We start from the raw sequence: 16302 nt of genomic DNA on the forward strand, positions 1-16302 counted from the left end.
GCCTCATTCACAGCATGCAGGACCGCATCAATGCTGTTATTAAGGCAGATGGTTACCAAACAAAATACTAGGCTTTTACGAGTAAAATGAGCCATAAACCATTTGATTTAGTCTATTATTGGTGATGCTGCAACTACTCAAAGTTGTAATGGAAATGTTGGTGAGGTGGCTCGTGCCGATGCGCGCCCAGATTAAAGGAAGGTGACTGTAGATGCCCTACCCCGGAGTCGACCCACGCTCCGTCATCTGCCGAGCATGTGGGGTGAATTCTCTTTACTATTCCTGGACAGCAAGGCGACGCATGCATTGCCAAGATGTCGCTGTCGATGCAACAACCGGGAGTCCTCTTGGAGATCCACTTATTCACAGCAACCAGGTCGACATAAGTGGAGTGAATGACAGTTAGTTGTCTAGAGCACCGACTTCGTCCCCAGTACTTCATCGCCTGCGCTAAACACTGCAGTTCAAGACGATAGCTACTCTGGAGAATGCGAGCTGAAGTTCGCAAAAGGCATCATGAGGCTTCAAGTCAAGACCTCGTCTCGAGGGGCACGTACATACCGAGGGCGTCCCGCAGTCACATCCACGCGGCAGCCATACCGAATGCGGGCTGCCAAGCTCATTCATGGAGAACGTATCCGCGGCCGGTGCTGACTACGCCCAGTGCTCGCTTGAGGTCTTGCCTCTGCTGAGCTTCTTAGCTGCCACACTGACTGCCAAGTACATGGATCAGGATGCCTGAGAATTGGGCGCGGGGTTTTTCTCGTACAGATCTCTGAGGTTACAGATTTCAAAGCGTGTTGTCGGTGGATATTGATTACCATGACGAATTAGGAGACGGTGAATACAGCCACCATGCATTCAGTTTTGCGCGCGACACGCGACGGTGATCTTGGTCATGCGAGCCATGCTGACTTTGTGCGCTGCTATGGATCGGACATCCGACTCCAGCAATGAGTGCATCACTTTCACAACTTCGGTGTTATTTAGGAGGGGAAAGATTAGCAGTCTATTCAAGTTGATGGTTGACAGGAACAGCAGGCACACTCAATGCTCACTCAAATCAACTAAAGATGACTTTGTGGCAGGTCATGTTGAGAAGGACTCGTTATCAACAGTAGCAAGCCCTGTCGTCCCCACAGAAATGCCCTTTCGGGCACGCCGTTCACAACCGGTCTTCCCCGCACTTGCTAGCCACCGACGTCGCGGGGGTAGCGTCATTGCCGATCTTGTCAAGCTCCACTACAAGTTCCACACCAACGGTTCCGCCCGCCAAAGACACTGCATGCTTCGACCTCTCCCTACCAATCACAATCCTTCCCTTCTACCAAGACGCAGTCAAGACATCACCCTGTCAGCAGCCAAGCTGCTAGACCCCAGGTTTCCTGCGATAGTCCATGGCGTTATCTAAACAGAGAAGGTGTGTGGCATGGTATGGCACGATGTGTTACCCTCGTACACTTCACCCCGCGTTGTATGACTCGGTGATTGTGGAGGGTGGTATTTCTGAGGCCGACATGGTATGGTGATGCACATCGGTGTATGTGTTTAAGAGACGGTATAAGAAGACCACTTCCTACGTCTCTTGCGCGCATAAGCTTCGCTTCTGACGCAAACGCTTTTGAATAAACCCTTAGAACTTACCCTGAATACCCTTTCAAAAAGTACTCCCTGGAATGGGCTGTTTTACCACTCATGCATCTGGCACGTTAGATCCTCCGGAGGTGAGGAACTGGCGCCTCCATGTCATCGCCTGTATTGCCTCTATGTCGGCCCTAGCCAGTAAGTCACAGTCCTGATACTCACAGAGTTAAAATCATGCGCTGACAGCAGGAACAGTGGGTTACGACACCGCCGTTATTGGCGGAACTATGGCACTTGACTCGTTCAGACGCGACTTTGGGACTATCAACATCCCTCAGACTCAGCGTGACACGATTCAGGGCAATATCGTCTCGACTTTCCAGGTACGTTCAGACTTGATCGCTGTACACACACAGTTACTAATCACTGCTGTCAGGCCGGCTGCTTCTTCGGCGCCCTGTTCGCCTTCCCACTTGCGGAAAAGCTCGGTCGAAAGAAAACAATGATTATCGCCTCATCCGTCTTCCTCCTTGGAGGCACGTTGATGACGGCAGCTCGCGGTAGCCTCAACATGATCTACGGTGGACGAGCCATTGCAGGCTTAGGCATCGGCGCATCGTCCATGACAGTTCCTGTCTATATTGCCGAAATCGCTCCACCGTCTGTTCGAGGTCGACTCATTGGTATCTTCGAGATCGCTTCCCAAGGTGGAGGCATGTTGGGCTTTTGGATCAACTATGCCTGCGATCGAACGATTGATGTCAATAACCAAGCTCAGTGGACTATTCCACTCGCTGTTCAGCTCATTCCTGGTCTGTTGCTTCTTCTCGGTGTCGCTTGGTGCCCTGAGTCTCCACGTAAGTCAGATTCTATTCACGTTACTACATTACTGTTGCTAACCAGTCCTAGGTTGGTTGGCCCGTGGTGACAACTTCGATGGAGCTGAAAGGATCCTGACAAAGCTTCGTAATCTTGACTCGTCACATGCCTACATCCAGCACGAGATGAGTGAGATCCGCGCACAGGTAGAGGAGCGCAGTACCAACCGTATGAGTAAGAAGGCGCAGTTCAAGAAGCTCTTTCAGAAGGGTGTACGAAACCGCATGGCCATCGGTCTTTCTCTCATGTTCTTGCAGAGCTTCACGGGAGTAAGTCAACATCACCGACATCGACACTTCATCGTTGCTAACCAAGACTAGGTCAACATCATCACATACTACGCCCCCCGAATCTTCGAGACCCTCGGTATCTCCGGTACCTCTCTCAAGCTCTTCTCCACCGGCTTCTACGGTATCGCAAAGACCCTCGGCATGTGCACCTTCACCTTCGTCGTCGTCGAACGCGTCGGTCGCCGCAAGGGTCTGATCTGGGGCGCCGCTCTCGGCTGCATCCCCATGTGGTACATCGGAGGATACGTCATGAAAGCTGACCCTGCCGCCGCCGCAGCAGCAGGCACTGTCAACCGCGACGGCTGGGGCTACCTAGCCATGGTGTGCGTGTACATCAACGCATTCATCATCTGCGCGACATGGCAGGGCATCACATGGACTTACGCATCTGAGATCTTCCCGCTTGATATCCGTATGCTCTGTGTCTCGCTCACTACTGCAGATACGTGGCTCGGATCTTTCATTATTGCGCGCAGCACACCGTACATGATCAGCGATCTCGGGTACGGTGCGTATTTCTTCTTCGCCTCGATCCTGGTAGCCATGGGCATATGGAGTTTCTTTTTCGTACCCGAGACTAAGGGTATCACGCTCGAAGATATGGACGCGCTGTTCCTCAAGCCCATGCACAAGGCTGTGTGGGCCCAGGTTCGTGGCAAGCCGCTCTTTGTCGACGAAGATGAGGCTGCGAGAGGTAAGGGGCTGGACCCTGTCAAGGAGAAGAATATGGGTATCGAGCATGTCGAGACCATTTCACCAAATAAAAGAGGTGAGATGTAGACCATGTTTGGTCCGGTTCGGGTGACCGTGGCGAAGCGTGGATGTCTGCGAAGAGAGATTGCAGCTATGCTCGTCGATAAGAATGCAACACTTAATCCGTCTCAATTCAATTCACTCGTTATGTGATGTCAATCGAAAGCCGTACATAGAGCATACACTTCACGATCAAGCGGATTAATTCTGATGTCTCACGCCTGTCGACGCTCGAGGCGCTAGCGGGAACAGCAACGATCCTCTTCCCTTCGGGTTGGTTCTCCATACCTTGACCACAATCAACTCGACTTTGCCAAACCGCAACAAGGACACATCAGCACCAACAAAAGACGTATTTGAGTTGATCTCGGTCCTTCTTCGTTTACTACAATAGCACCAATAACGTCGTAGGACTCGCTCTGCCCGACGTGCTTGCGCTCTCTGAATCGTTGCGTCTCAACATAAGCATTACGGTGCCGACTCAAGAGATGAAAACAAGCGCAGAACTCGTCCATTTTCAGATAGGTACAACGATTAAAATCCACGATACCAAAGCTGTACAAGTCAGCGTGGTGGTGTTATCCACCAAGCGAATTGCGCAATATCTGGCGTTCAATTGGCCAATCGCCGTCACCTGCCGAGCTGACCCCAACCCAATTCACTACCGGCGCGAACCACTCTTAGACAGCGGACGACGGGAGCGCGCAGGAAACACGTGCTACCGACTCCTATCTCACAAATCATGGACTTGCTTATATTCAGGCGGCGCCGCATTTCAAGTGTCGCTGCTTGACCTCCATTGACGCCTTGAGGGGCATGCTGAGCAGCACCAGGAACATCTACAATCAGATATTTGCGGCTCCTGGGAATTTACTGTTGAAAAAAGCACAAGGAGAGAAGCGGGACAAGGTAGAAGAGGAGTGTGGAAAGATCGACGATATGTTGCTCATTGAACCGCGAAAGCGCAGCCACGCGACCTTCAACCACGATCATGCAACGAGCCATCCCGCAAGCTGGCAGTCAGATGCAAAGGAGATGTCAGCCAGTGTCCAAACCTCTTCCACAGATGCAGTACACTTGAGCCTGTCGACTTCGACTGCGCGCGCGGACCACACCAGCTTCTCCAAATCCTCAGTCGCGACCCTGAACCTAGAGCAGCTACAACAGCTCAGTGCGCTCGTCGAGGACAGGATCCAGATCAAGAAACGTTACAACAACACTCCGCTTCGCCGCATCATCGCTCGTCAGGTGTCAGGCAATGCTTTCCAGGAGACATCGAGGCCGGCGTCAGACACTTTCAGTCAGACCGACACACTCGTCAATACCGAGGCCCAGGAGATTGTCAGAGAGCCGCTGGAGGTCAGGAGGGCAAGGTTCAACAGCACACCTCTACGTCGCATTTTGTCTCGACAGGTCTCCACTGAGACGAAGCGCGATGTTTCGAGCAGCGCCTCTCTGTCCAAGAGCTACGAGCCTGAGCCGCTGGAGGTGCGCAAAGCGAGATACAACAACACTCCTCTCCGCCGCATCGTCTCACGACAAGCATCTTCCGAGCAAGCCCAGTCTACAGAAACATCTGACGACCGTTCGAATTCTCCAGTATCCTCGCGCTCGTATGTTCCAACGCCAGTGCCGCGCAGTAACACGCCCCTGCGCCGCATCCTCTCGCGGCAAGCATCTGTCCAGACAGCTCCTCAGAAAGATGACGACTCGGTATTTGAGCGTGCAGATTCCGTCATCGACGCCGAGTCGCCTGTGCGGTCGCGACGTACTGCCTCACCTGCCCCACATTCGCCTACGATCTCGTTGAACTGCGATTCCAGGATCAGAGCATACGAAGAAGCACTCTGGAAGAAGCCAACGGGTCAGAATGCAAGTGTGCATCTCAATTCCGAATCGAGGATTCGCGCGTATGAAGAAGCGTTGTGGGCGAAAACAGCACCACCTCGTCGTTCAGGAGCAGAAGAGAAGGACACTCAAGCAACCACCATCACTGTTACCGAGGTAGCAGCGGAAGCGAAGAAGCCGACGCGCGTAGTCGTGGATTCGAAGGGAAGTCCGTTGAGAAGGATTCTGCAGAGGCAGACCAGTAGAGACTGGAGGGCGCCGGCGACGGTGCGTGTTGTGTAAGCTGTCTGTTTGTATCTTTCAACGTCGTGTTTGTGTATCCTTGTCCATTCGTAGTCCTGAATTCGAGTGAGGCGAAACGTGTCCGTAGAATCACATCTGTTATACCTCAATGTTGCGGATTTGCGATCGCTTAGTACTCCTTGGAGCCTCGTTTGGGGGTTTTGGAAACTACATCTGCCAGCAGATTTGTGTGGGTGGTGATAGGTCTTTGCGTTACAACGTTTACTCGGGATAAAGTGCTAGATTATCAGTAAAGTGTGATTTAGCATAGACCTCGTGGACCGGTGCTCGTAGTGTAGGGCTGCTATCGAAAGCGTGGTATCCACGAAGTCAACACCAAAGTCGGAGATGTTCTAACTATCAATTCGTCGACCAACGTGAACTTGCTACGTTGTATTCGTTACACAGCCTACTCTCACCGCCTTGCATCTGGAAGCTTTTAAAGGCTTTCCGTCTACTGCGTCCCGAACTGCCCGCCCTTAGGCGGCTGTGGAACTCCCTGTGTCCCAATGTCCTCCTCTCCACTCGTCTTCCCTCCCGAGATCTTAGTTTCAGTCACAGGCCCCGTGCGTTCTCCAACACCGCCAGCCTGCGGCGGCGTCTTCGTCCCCGGTCCACCCCTCTTCTTCCAATCATCCCAGCTGCCCTGATACTCGCCAACGTTCGTATAGCCTGCCTGTCTCGCAATACTAGCTGCAGCTTTACTTCTTACGCCCGCTTTGCAGAAGAAGACCATTTCCTTGCCAGTAGGAGGCTTCGCGAAGCCGAATTGGTCTTGGAATTCTGCGGGGGAAAGGAGGAGTGCGTCTGGGTGCGAAGTGATGGGGAGGTTGATCGCGGTCGGGATGCTGTTTGTGCCGAATTCGTGGGGTTCGCGAACGTCGATTAGGAGGCGGGAGTCCGACGGGTTTTCGAGGATGGAGAGGACCTGACTGTGTTAGACGCAGTTTGGCCTGTGGCTTGGAGCTAGGCTGAGATGTGGGAGCAGAGAGGAAGGAACGTACGTCTTCGAAATCGTAGATTCTACCGCGGCCATCTGGGCGCTCGGAGATGTACCTCCTCTGCGATACCTGACCAGCGATGCTGATCGCTGGCCTCAGTTGCAGGTTGCTAATGTTTCTGGAGGCAGTGGTGAAGTTACGCAGACCCATGCTTGCTTCTTTCGTTGGTAGCACGACAGCGCGTGCGGCTGTTCGCTGCGCAGTACGGGTGCCGAGGCGCAGAGCCATGGATGCGGTCTTGGACGCCATTGTCGTATCCCTGGAGCCGATATGGATTTCGAGTATGCTGTTGATTACGACCTTCCAACAATTGAGCCTGACGAAGAAAGTTGTGATGATGCTCGAAGCTCAATGCCAATGACGAAGTGGTGGAGCACGAGCTCGGAGCTAGACGAATTATCGCCGACGTCACTCATACGCGACTGCACGTGCATGGCAACTTCACTGCCACCAACCATCGAGATGTTCATTCGAATGAAAAATCCTAAATCCAAACGCACTCACGTTGTAACCAAGAGTACTGGCTGCTTGGTATTGACTTGCAGTGCAGCACGAGGGACTTGAACGCTTTGTTGAGAGAAATCACTCGCATTTGGGTGGACGCGGAGGAAGAGACCACCCTCTCGTGTTGCAAAGGCTCGGACGCGGTAGCCATCAGATCGTTACCATGGTGAAGCCTGGAGGTCTTCGATCGTGCCCAGAACGCAGTCCGCTAGAGCAAATTCACCTGTAGTCCTTTGTATACTTATCAGCCAGGAATAATTGGACAGAACTATCCTAACTGTGTCCTACAATTGAGAGTTTTATACCTGTATCAATGGCTACAATCATCACCGTGGCAGTATTGGACGAATTAGGTCCTGCGATGACACTCTCACCCAAAGGGAGGCACAAAGTACTGATGTCTGGGTGCGATGATTGCGAAACACGGTAAGCCCAGGATCGTCGAACGTACACAAAACGCGATCCATGCGACCGGCCATGATGAATCTAATCATTCATCCGCTTCGCATCAACGCCCCTTCATGGTGACACAATAGTATCGTCCGAGCGAGCAGGATGTATCCTCATGTCCTCAAACACTTCAGCCGAAAAAGGCGTCTATCAGCATTGGCAACTATTCCTTAGGCAGGCAGCGGTGAGCCTCCACCAGAGAGTCCACGGTTCAAGGAGATTCTTCAGGCGCGAGTGAGGTACGTGGTTCCGCTGTGCGGTGGATGATACAGGCACGGTGATCGCGGCGAAGACAATGTAGCAAGTGAGGAAGATCAGGCGGAGATCGCATTGGATTCTATGATGCAAGGAGTACTGGTCTCTGAGCTTGTCATTCCTGAGTAGCAGGACGCTTCAAGAGAAGCAGTTGAGGATGGCCAGTGGAGCTTATCACGGATCGAAAAGCTAACGGAATTGCTGGAAGAAGCGTTGGGAGACCCAGCAGGTGGGAACATCTCAATTTGATGAGGTTCTACGCTCTTTCGATCTCGGTTCCGGTGATCTCAAGGGGAAAGGCATGCTGTCGGATCGGCCAGAGGAGATGGCATTTGACGTATACTCATTGCTCCTTCTAGATCAGGTACACCAGCTGGCAATCGTTTCACCACAAGCTGTTCCAGGGTCACATCCTGTCATCACCCATTTAAGACTTGCAAAACGCACGCATAAAGTTCTAAGCAGCAAATTGGTATATATTCTTTTTGCGCCGAGGGGGAATCATCTCAAGTACCACAAGCGCCAAAATACAAGAAAAAACAGCACAAAGCCAAACAACAAATTCCAACAAAGCTAACAACGATAACAATGATATCATGCGCAGCACTTCAACACCAGCCAAAAGCAATATTCGCTTTTACACTTGATTCGCCAGTATAGAGAGGGGTATAATTCTTGTCGTTCGCGCAGACGCGTGTGCACCGGACAAACGCGTAGCTGGACGGGGGTATTCTTCGTAAAGGTATGGCCGGCGCAGAATATCAAGTAGAGTGGTCGAAAATGGTGTATCATTTAACGAGGAGGCCCAATAGGGGCCGGGTATCCAGATGCAGAATGAGAAGTACTGGGGCGACCGCTGTCCACGGAGCCCCGCGGATCGTACCTGGGAGTGACGTCTCCAGGTGCCGCTGAAGAAGAACCAAAAGGAAACTTGGATTCATAACGGGGGGTTGGCATGGGTTGAGGCCAGCCATTGGTGTGGTGCTCGTCGTCTGCAAGGTTGATGCCGCTGTCGTTCCACGGGTTGCGGTAGCTACCGGTAGATTCGAGGCTGGCAAGGGACGCCTTCGAAGCGTTGCTGGAAGCATGCTTGAACAATGATCCAGGGGAGTTGGTGTTCTTGCGTCCATTGAAGATGGAGGTGAACGACGACATACTGCCCGGCTTGCGGAGGCGGTCAAGCATGCCAGAAGGACGAGTGGTATCCTCATCACCGAAGTGGGAGCGAGTGGGAGAGTCGGTGCTCTCGACAGGTGGCTCAGCTCGCTGGAGCAACTTGGACTCGAAGAAGGGCAGAGAGTCTTCAAAGGAGTCGGACTTAGGACGCGGGAGGTTGCCACTGATGGTGTTGGCGTCCAATCCGTGCATGACCAGGTGGTTGATCAAGAAGTCAAGGGCATCCTTCAACCCTCCAGCGTTGTTGCGAGTGAAGTTGAGGTGAAGCGTCTCGATCGTCTGCTCCTTGCCCTCGACGGTCTCGGTGGTAGGATCCTTGATGCGAGCGTCAACAACATGCTGAGTCTCAAGCTTGTCCAGAACCTCGGTCTTGAACTCAGCAGACCGCATGTGCTCGGAAAGCTCGGTGGTCGCAGGGAACGAGAGTTCGTGAGCTTCTGGAACCATACCCTATAAAGACTTAGCCTTTGCTCATAATAGTTACCATCCGTGAGCGAACTTACCAGGAACTCATCAACCGCCAATGGCACCTGATACTCAGGGCCAGAGACAGTGACAGTGTCACTCGCTTCCTCAGTGCTAGGGAAGGTGATCTTGCAGTTGAACTTCTTCTCGAGCTCATCAATCTTGTCTAGACGGGCAATGAGCTCACGGTGGTACAGGCGGTTAATGTTGATCGTCTCAGAGACAAACTCGGCATCGGCCTTCTCAACCATGTCCATGATCTCCTGCTTGACAAGGTCAAGGTTCTGAGCATTACGGGCAGGGGTACGGCAGATGACGTTATCAACCTTGATGTCATCTTCCTCCTTGCCGAAGCCTCCACGGTCCATAGCATTGGAGAACTTGACGAAGACAGAGTACTTCTTCATGATCCGCTGGATGTGTTGACCACCAATACCAATGATGCGCTTATGGTACTGGTCTGGCACGTGGAAAGAGATAGCAGCAGGCATCTCCTGTTCGACAAGGTCGAGACCGTTCTTGGTCGCCTCGTACTGTGCGCCACGTACTACGATGTAAAAGTTGTACTCGTTGAAGCCGTCGAACACAATCTGCACGCTGCTGTGGCTCATAATCTTGTTGATCTTGCCGTTCTTCTTACCGCTGACGAACTCCTTGTGCTCGTTGGCAAGCTCAATCTTCACACTCATGTTGTACTGAGACTTCTTCACGAATGGGATGTTGCTAATCACCATCAGAGCAGCTCTAACAGCGTCGTCAGACCCATAAATGTGGAAGTTGAGCTTCTCGAAGCTGACTTCAGCACCTGAGTTGATGCAAATGTCGGAGAGCATGGCGCGAACATCAGCTGCGGTGGGCGGGCGCTGTGTAGGATCAGGATGAGTGATGAACCACGAGGCACTATAGAACTGTCCAGCCTGCTGATTGTGAGTAAAGCGGATGTGATCATCACGTGCTTGCGACTTACGAGAGCCATCAGTTCGCGTACTGTACGCTCAACATGCAGGACATCCGTGCCCTGGACGCGAACAACACCTCGCTGGACGCCGAGCGGTGGAAGCAGAATATATGAACCGTTGTTCTCAATGATCTTGCGCACTTTGTCGAGGCGCTCGAGCAGAATGGCATCAAGCTTGGTGTCAGTCACCATCACCGGCTTCACGAACACCTTGGTGGACATGACAAGGTCATGCAGTCGTTGCTTGGCACGCAAGATACACTCTGAGTTCTCGCCCGTGATGTAAACCAAATCGTCTGGTCTTCGCTGTGCGCCCGGGGGCGTGTATCCAAACAGTCGAGGGAACGGCGGTGGGAAGTAGATGGCGGTGCCTGTGGCAGATTCGATCATCTTGATGTTCTTGCGTCCGCGGCCGCAGATTAACGTATGCATAGTCAGCTCGAGCTTCATCGTGTCAACGTATCGTTTCAGCTGTGATGATGATGATGGTTAGCGTTCTGCGCTCATGACAGCTGACAGTGGGGATCGAAGAACTCACGATCTGGTCAATCATGATCAGCACACGCGTCTTTGCGTGCTCCATTGTCTCCAGATCGCCATAGATAGCGCAGCGCAGACGTGGATCCATGGTCGAGTCGAGGTTGCCATTGAAGCTAGCAGACTCGATGTCAGGCGTCTTGGGCATCAGCAGGAAGATGTCGGCCTTTGTCGTCTTCGAGATGAGGTCTAGCTGGTTCAGCACGGCGCCCTTGATGTTCTGCGTGGGGCGGTCGATGATGAGATCCGAGTCGATGTCGACGAACGACGACCGCTGTGCCAAGACTGTCAGCCACTGCATGATGATGACGCTTCTGCGCTGACGCCTACCAGAGAGATGGGTGTTGAGTTGAGGATCTTGCACCGCATCGAGTTCACAATCTCCAGCTCGCCGGATAAGCACACATTGGTGACGAGTGCCCTCAGTGGCCCCCGCTGCAGGCCCGGGAGCGGCTTCGACTCGGCTGACACGACCGTCGCCTGCACGCGTCCCTCGGTCTGCTCGCTCACGTCTCGACACAGCGCCCGCAGGTTGTCGACGTTCTGGGCGTGGACGGGCAGCTTGTGGGTGAGCGTGGCCTCTGCCGTTCCTTCCGGCATGGTCCAGCGTGCCTTTGCTCCCGGGCTCGCCCACATGATGTCGTCTGGGTCTGGCCCCGCGAGGTTGCTGCTGAAGGGCACGTTAAAGCTCAGGTTGACCTGCGTGCCGGGCGGGATGACGGGCGGCGCTGAGGTTGCGGTGCTCGGGCGCTTGATCGGAGCTGTGACGGGCATCTCGTGGTTGGACCTCGAGAACGGGAAGCCGGCCGACGGCGTCATCTTCTCCCAGCCGTGCCGGGCCTGACCCGTGAAGTTGGATATCTTGTGCATGCTAATGGGGGGAACGGGCGCCCTTGGGGGTTGCGGGCGGGCGGTGGTGATGAAGAGGGAGAGAAAGCAGTCGAAGCGAATGTAGCGAGCCATTGGGCAAGGCTGAGGCGTGACGGCCAATCGACGGCTGGCGCACGCTCCACCGCCTGGAATCACCACACCGCGCCCAAAAAGCAGCTGTGCAGCCACTCAGCCCGCCGTTGACGCTGGCCACTCAGCCGCTTGGCCTGAAGCAACTGCGAGCCTGTCTTGCAGAGCCTCTCACACCGTCGCCTGCTGCTGCAGCGCCGCAGTGCCGCAGTGCCGTTCTGCCGTGCAGCTGTCCGTTTCGCAGCTGCCCTCCAGAGAGGCTCAGCGCTTGTTGGGGTGGGTGGTCCGTGGACACCTGCATGTCCATCACCAGACGGGGGGTAGATAGCGGGCGATAAAGTCACCCACGTCCAATGTCGTGCCATGTACAACACTGTCATTCACTCTTCTGCTACACTGTTCAAAGGGTAAACACCCCACCTTCCCGTTTCACCTCACTCGCCCACAAGGTTTCCCATACAACCAGCACTGTTAGACCTCCTCCCCAAGGTTCTGTGGAGCTTTAGATCACGCACACTCTCCCCGTGACCTCGAGACTGTGCAGCAACGACCTCATCCAGATCTAGGTAGTGGCGCCCGCTGTGTGCTTTGATGTTCTTTGATGTGCTTTGATGCAGGGCGCGAACGCCTGTGGTGACACGTCCCGTCTGTGGTGGGATGAGGGCGTGAGACAGACAAGACTCAGACAGGCAACTCGTAGCTTTCTTCGCAGGTACAACCGAGTGAGCGTGACATGCTTAGATATCGATGTACATGGATGCTGTCTTCCTGCTGATGGCCCTGCTGTGGTATTGGCCATGACGGCATCTCGACAGCTTCAGCTCACTTTCTGTCTGTCGACGGCACCAAGTATATTTGACCGGCCAGCAGTTCACTCGTGTCTATCTGGCCACTCGTATGTGCTGACGTATGCCTCCTATTATGTGCATGTCTTACAGGCACGTCCAAATCAAGATTCAAGATTGAGGCTGTGCAGAAGCTTGCGCTCGGAGGAAAGTGGAAGAACGGCTGCACCGTATCTGCCAGGGCAGCACACCACAATACACGCACGTGAAAATGATTGTGCGAAGTACCCTCCACAAGGTGCACTGCTATTGTCTTCAATTCTCTAACGTTCAAGGCCTCCACGCTCATGGCTCGACGTCCAAACTGATCGCTGACCTATCGATATCGTAATCGATAGACGATCAAGCCCACAAATATCCGGCATCTCCGCAATGATGTTCAAAATAGCCAAGCCGGCTGTTGAGGCTACACGTTAGCTGCAGTCTAGTTGCCGGACTGCGAGCACGTCATCTGATCTTTGCGCAACGAATGTCTTCAGGAAAGCCATGAATTTTCGCAACATCTAGGCCAAAGCAGAGATTGAAGTCACAATAGAGACGTTTGGATTGTTTTTGAATCATTATTTGGAGGCGTAACGTCCCCTCCGGTGTGGCAGAACATCGGTAGTGCTCCCACCATAACAAAGTCAACCAAAGTCACGTGGCGTGGATAACCTCGGAATAGAGACCTTAATCTCCTACTCTTATCTGCACTTGGTGTTTTTATCTATTCATTGGTAATACTACAATTCGCTACCGACAAACAACAGCTACACATCGGACAGCCTCAAATCTACTGAAGACTTCATGCATCTATATAAGAACCTGACAAGCTGTAGATAGACATAGTTAGAGTGTATCCTGAGCAAAGTATTACAGTATCAAAGCTTGTTGCGTTTTAGTAGCGACCAGTTGATGTATCAAACTAGCAGGATTGACAATCGAGGGCCCTGACTCAGCTGCTTTAATTGTATGGAAAACTCGAAAGTAGATTAGCTGTATTATGAAAGTGCTGACGGCAGATTCTCGTACTGTAGCATGGTTGGGCCGCGTCTAGCGATCGGTCCCCTCGCACGTGGAGCTTGTGGCTGGACCCATCAACTGCATGTCGACCGCCAACTTGCAGCCTGATGCGTTGCGTGCTGATACACGAGACTCGAGCAGGTCGAGAGACCTATCCTGCTGTTCGACGCTTCCTAGCTCTCCCCGATCCTACGCTCGCATTGCGATAAAACCGGACCTACGTTCTGTGCGCGTGTCCCCGGAGAATATGCGGACACTATGATGCGTCTTCTGAAGCACTTGCCAGGCGGCGGCTTCGGGCTAGTGTCTTTCAGCGACGACGACCCCCCTCCGTACGTCATTTTTTCGCACACCTGGATCGAGGGTCAGGAAGTCACGTACAATGAGCTGGTGGCCGGTACAGGCAAGGAGAAGACTGGCTACGACAAGATTCGCTTCTGCGGCGAACGAGCTGCAGAGGACGGCTTCGGGTACTTTTGGGTCGATACTTGCTGTATCAACAAGTCTACCAGCGATGAGCTCAGTACAGCGATCAACTCCATGTTCCGCTGGTACCAGCGTGCATCCAAGTGCTATGTATACTTGTCGGATGTGTTCGTGCTGGACAAGGTCGCTGACGCTGAGGCTTCCTGGATACCGTGGAACGGAGCCTTTCGACGGAGCCGATGGTTCACGCGAGGCTGGACACTGCAAGAGCTGCTAGCGCCGCCGTGCGTCGAGTTCTTCTCCAAGGAGGGCAAGCAGCTGGGTAGTAGGATATCGTTGGAGCAGGAAATCCACGAAATCACCAAAATTCCTATCGGAGTTCTTAGAGGACAAAATCTCGCTGAGTTCAGTGTTGAGGAGCGAATGAGCTGGGCAGCACAACGTACGACGACGTTGAAGGAGGACAAAGTATACTGTTTGCTGGGGATCTTTGGCGTATTCTTATCGCTTATATATGGAGAAGGGGAAGCATATGCCACGTTACGGCTGAGAGAGGAGATACACAGGCGGCAGGAAGGGCAGAAAACAGAAAGGCTGCATGACTTGTCCGGTGCGTCCTAGTGAAAAGTAGCATGCTCTACACGGGCGATATGCAGCTAACGAAGTATAGTGTCATCGGGGTTGCCTTTCCCAAGAAACGAACTATTCGTTGGACGCAAAGACCAGCTTCGGACTCTCGAACAATCCCTCCTTTCCCCCAAGACCCACCAACGCATGACGATATATGGACTGGGGGGCTCTGGGAAGTCAGCCCTTGCCCTTGAGTTTGCCTATCGTGCACTCGCGAGAGATGCTAAACGTCTGGTATTCTGGGTGCCGGCTATTAGCTATGAGAGCTTTGAGTTTGCCTATCGGGAGATTGGAATCCGCCTCTGCATACCAGGAATCATGGACGACAACGCAGACATCAAGAAGCTTGTCAAGGACACGTTAAGCTTAGGAAGCTTAGGCGACTGGCTGATGATTGTCGATAATGCTGACGAACCCGGAGTTTTGTTAGGTACCCTAGATAACAACCTGATGTCCGCTCGACTAAGCGACTGTCTCCCGCACAGCGTTAGAGGCACCATCCTCTTCACCACTCGGAGCAGGAAGGCGGCCGAAGATTTGACACCAAGCAGTGTCTTGGAGCTGGATGATATGAGCAAAGCTGAAGCTAGGCAGCTGTTAGCGCGACGTTTGACAAAGCAAGCGCTGGTAAATGACGAGATGGCTGTTGACGAGCTGCTGGACACACTCACGTATCTACCACTTGCTATAGTGCAGGCAACCGCGTTCATCAACAACAACGACATGTCGGTATCCGACTACATATCATTGTTACAGCATGCTGGTACAGAATCTGAGCTCTTCAGCGAGCGCTTCAAAGACCCCAGCAGATACGAAGAGATGGACAGCACGATCGCAAAGACGTGGCATATCTCTTTTGATCAGATACGCAAGCAAGACCCGCTTGCTGCAGAATATCTTTCGTTCATGGCTTGCATCGATCGCATTGACATTCCCCAGTCGCTTTTACCTACTGGAGGCTCGTTGGTGCAGCAAGTGAAAGCGCTTGGGACACTGACAGGGTATGCGTTCATCACAGAGCGCCAACAGACGGTGCAAGAGTCCGGCGGAGAAAGGTTTTTTGATATGCACCGTTTGGTTCACATGGCGTCTGTTTGGTGGTTGGAAGGACATGGTGAGCGAGCAACCTGGGCGGGCACAGCAGTGGCCCGACTCAACGAGCTAGTGCCTTACGGCGGGCATGAGAGGAAGGAAATATGGACGATGTACCTCCCGCACGCCATCTATGTGGCTGGGCTTACCGGCACAGTGGACGAGACAGTAAGGGCTTCGCTTTTGGATCGAGTGGGACGATGTCAAGCAAGCCTCGGGCAATATTCAACAGCAGAAAGCACACACCGGCAAGGATTGTGTTTGGTCGAGAAGGTGCTTGGGCCTGAGCATCCAGACATGCTAACGAGCATGAGCAACTTGGCGCTTGTACTGGACAGCCAGGGCAAGTACGCGGAGGCGGAAGC

The 16302-nt window shown here is 53.2% G+C and overlaps 7 protein-coding genes across 7 annotated transcripts in view; 5 read left to right on the plus strand and 2 right to left on the minus strand.

The window, feature by feature from the left end:
* The first annotated feature begins 723 nt into the window (after positions 1–723).
* Positions 724–1544, plus strand: BU25DRAFT_181873 (uncharacterized protein). The gene has a single exon (XM_033700921.1). The coding sequence runs from the start codon at positions 899–901 to the stop codon at positions 1409–1411; it is 513 nt and encodes a 170-aa protein (XP_033557486.1). The 5' UTR covers positions 724–898; the 3' UTR covers positions 1412–1544.
* A 132-nt stretch (positions 1545–1676) lies between these two features.
* BU25DRAFT_350469 (quinate permease) lies at positions 1677–3533 on the plus strand (the record flags this gene model as incomplete). Its single annotated transcript, XM_033703304.1, has 5 exons — positions 1677–1782; positions 1840–1967; positions 2021–2441; positions 2494–2732; positions 2784–3533. The coding sequence occupies 5 exons, from the start codon at positions 1677–1679 to the stop codon at positions 3531–3533; spliced, it is 1644 nt and encodes a 547-aa protein (XP_033557487.1).
* Positions 3534–4171: 638 nt separating this feature from the next.
* BU25DRAFT_181881 (uncharacterized protein) lies at positions 4172–5849 on the plus strand. Its single transcript, XM_033700922.1, has one exon. The coding sequence runs from the start codon at positions 4323–4325 to the stop codon at positions 5634–5636; it is 1314 nt and encodes a 437-aa protein (XP_033557488.1). The 5' UTR covers positions 4172–4322; the 3' UTR covers positions 5637–5849.
* Positions 5850–5857: 8 nt separating this feature from the next.
* BU25DRAFT_414552 (Rhodanese-like protein) lies at positions 5858–7002 on the minus strand. The gene is made up of 2 exons (XM_033707321.1): positions 6641–7002; positions 5858–6564 (listed from the first exon to the last, which is right to left on the minus strand). Exons 1-2 carry the CDS (start codon positions 6884–6886, stop codon positions 6091–6093), a joined length of 720 nt encoding a protein of 239 aa, XP_033557489.1. The 5' UTR covers positions 6887–7002; the 3' UTR covers positions 5858–6090.
* A 1363-nt stretch (positions 7003–8365) lies between these two features.
* Positions 8366–11905, minus strand: BU25DRAFT_401171 (uncharacterized protein). Its single transcript, XM_033704998.1, has 5 exons — positions 11313–11905; positions 10984–11256; positions 10455–10916; positions 9526–10404; positions 8366–9472 (listed from the first exon to the last, which is right to left on the minus strand). Exons 1-5 carry the CDS (start codon positions 11850–11852, stop codon positions 8639–8641), a joined length of 2988 nt encoding a protein of 995 aa, XP_033557490.1. The 5' UTR covers positions 11853–11905; the 3' UTR covers positions 8366–8638.
* A 533-nt stretch (positions 11906–12438) lies between these two features.
* Positions 12439–13424, plus strand: BU25DRAFT_181914 (uncharacterized protein). The gene is made up of 2 exons (XM_033700923.1): positions 12439–13004; positions 13063–13424. Exons 1-2 carry the CDS (start codon positions 12554–12556, stop codon positions 13116–13118), a joined length of 507 nt encoding a protein of 168 aa, XP_033557491.1. The 5' UTR covers positions 12439–12553; the 3' UTR covers positions 13119–13424.
* A 458-nt stretch (positions 13425–13882) lies between these two features.
* The window catches only part of BU25DRAFT_414555 (kinesin light chain 1), a 3628-nt gene continuing 1208 nt past the window's right edge, over positions 13883–16302 (plus strand). Inside the window, exons 1-2 of the mRNA XM_033707322.1 lie at positions 13883–14825; positions 14886–16284. Of these exons, the coding sequence (XP_033557492.1) occupies positions 14048–14825; positions 14886–16284 (2177 nt within the window). The 5' untranslated portion in view covers positions 13883–14047. The remainder of the gene's footprint in view (positions 14826–14885; positions 16285–16302) is intronic.

This window comes from Macroventuria anomochaeta (genome assembly GCF_010093625.1).
Source record: "Macroventuria anomochaeta strain CBS 525.71 unplaced genomic scaffold BU25scaffold_38, whole genome shotgun sequence".
Lineage (NCBI taxonomy): Eukaryota > Fungi > Ascomycota > Dothideomycetes > Pleosporales > Didymellaceae > Macroventuria > Macroventuria anomochaeta.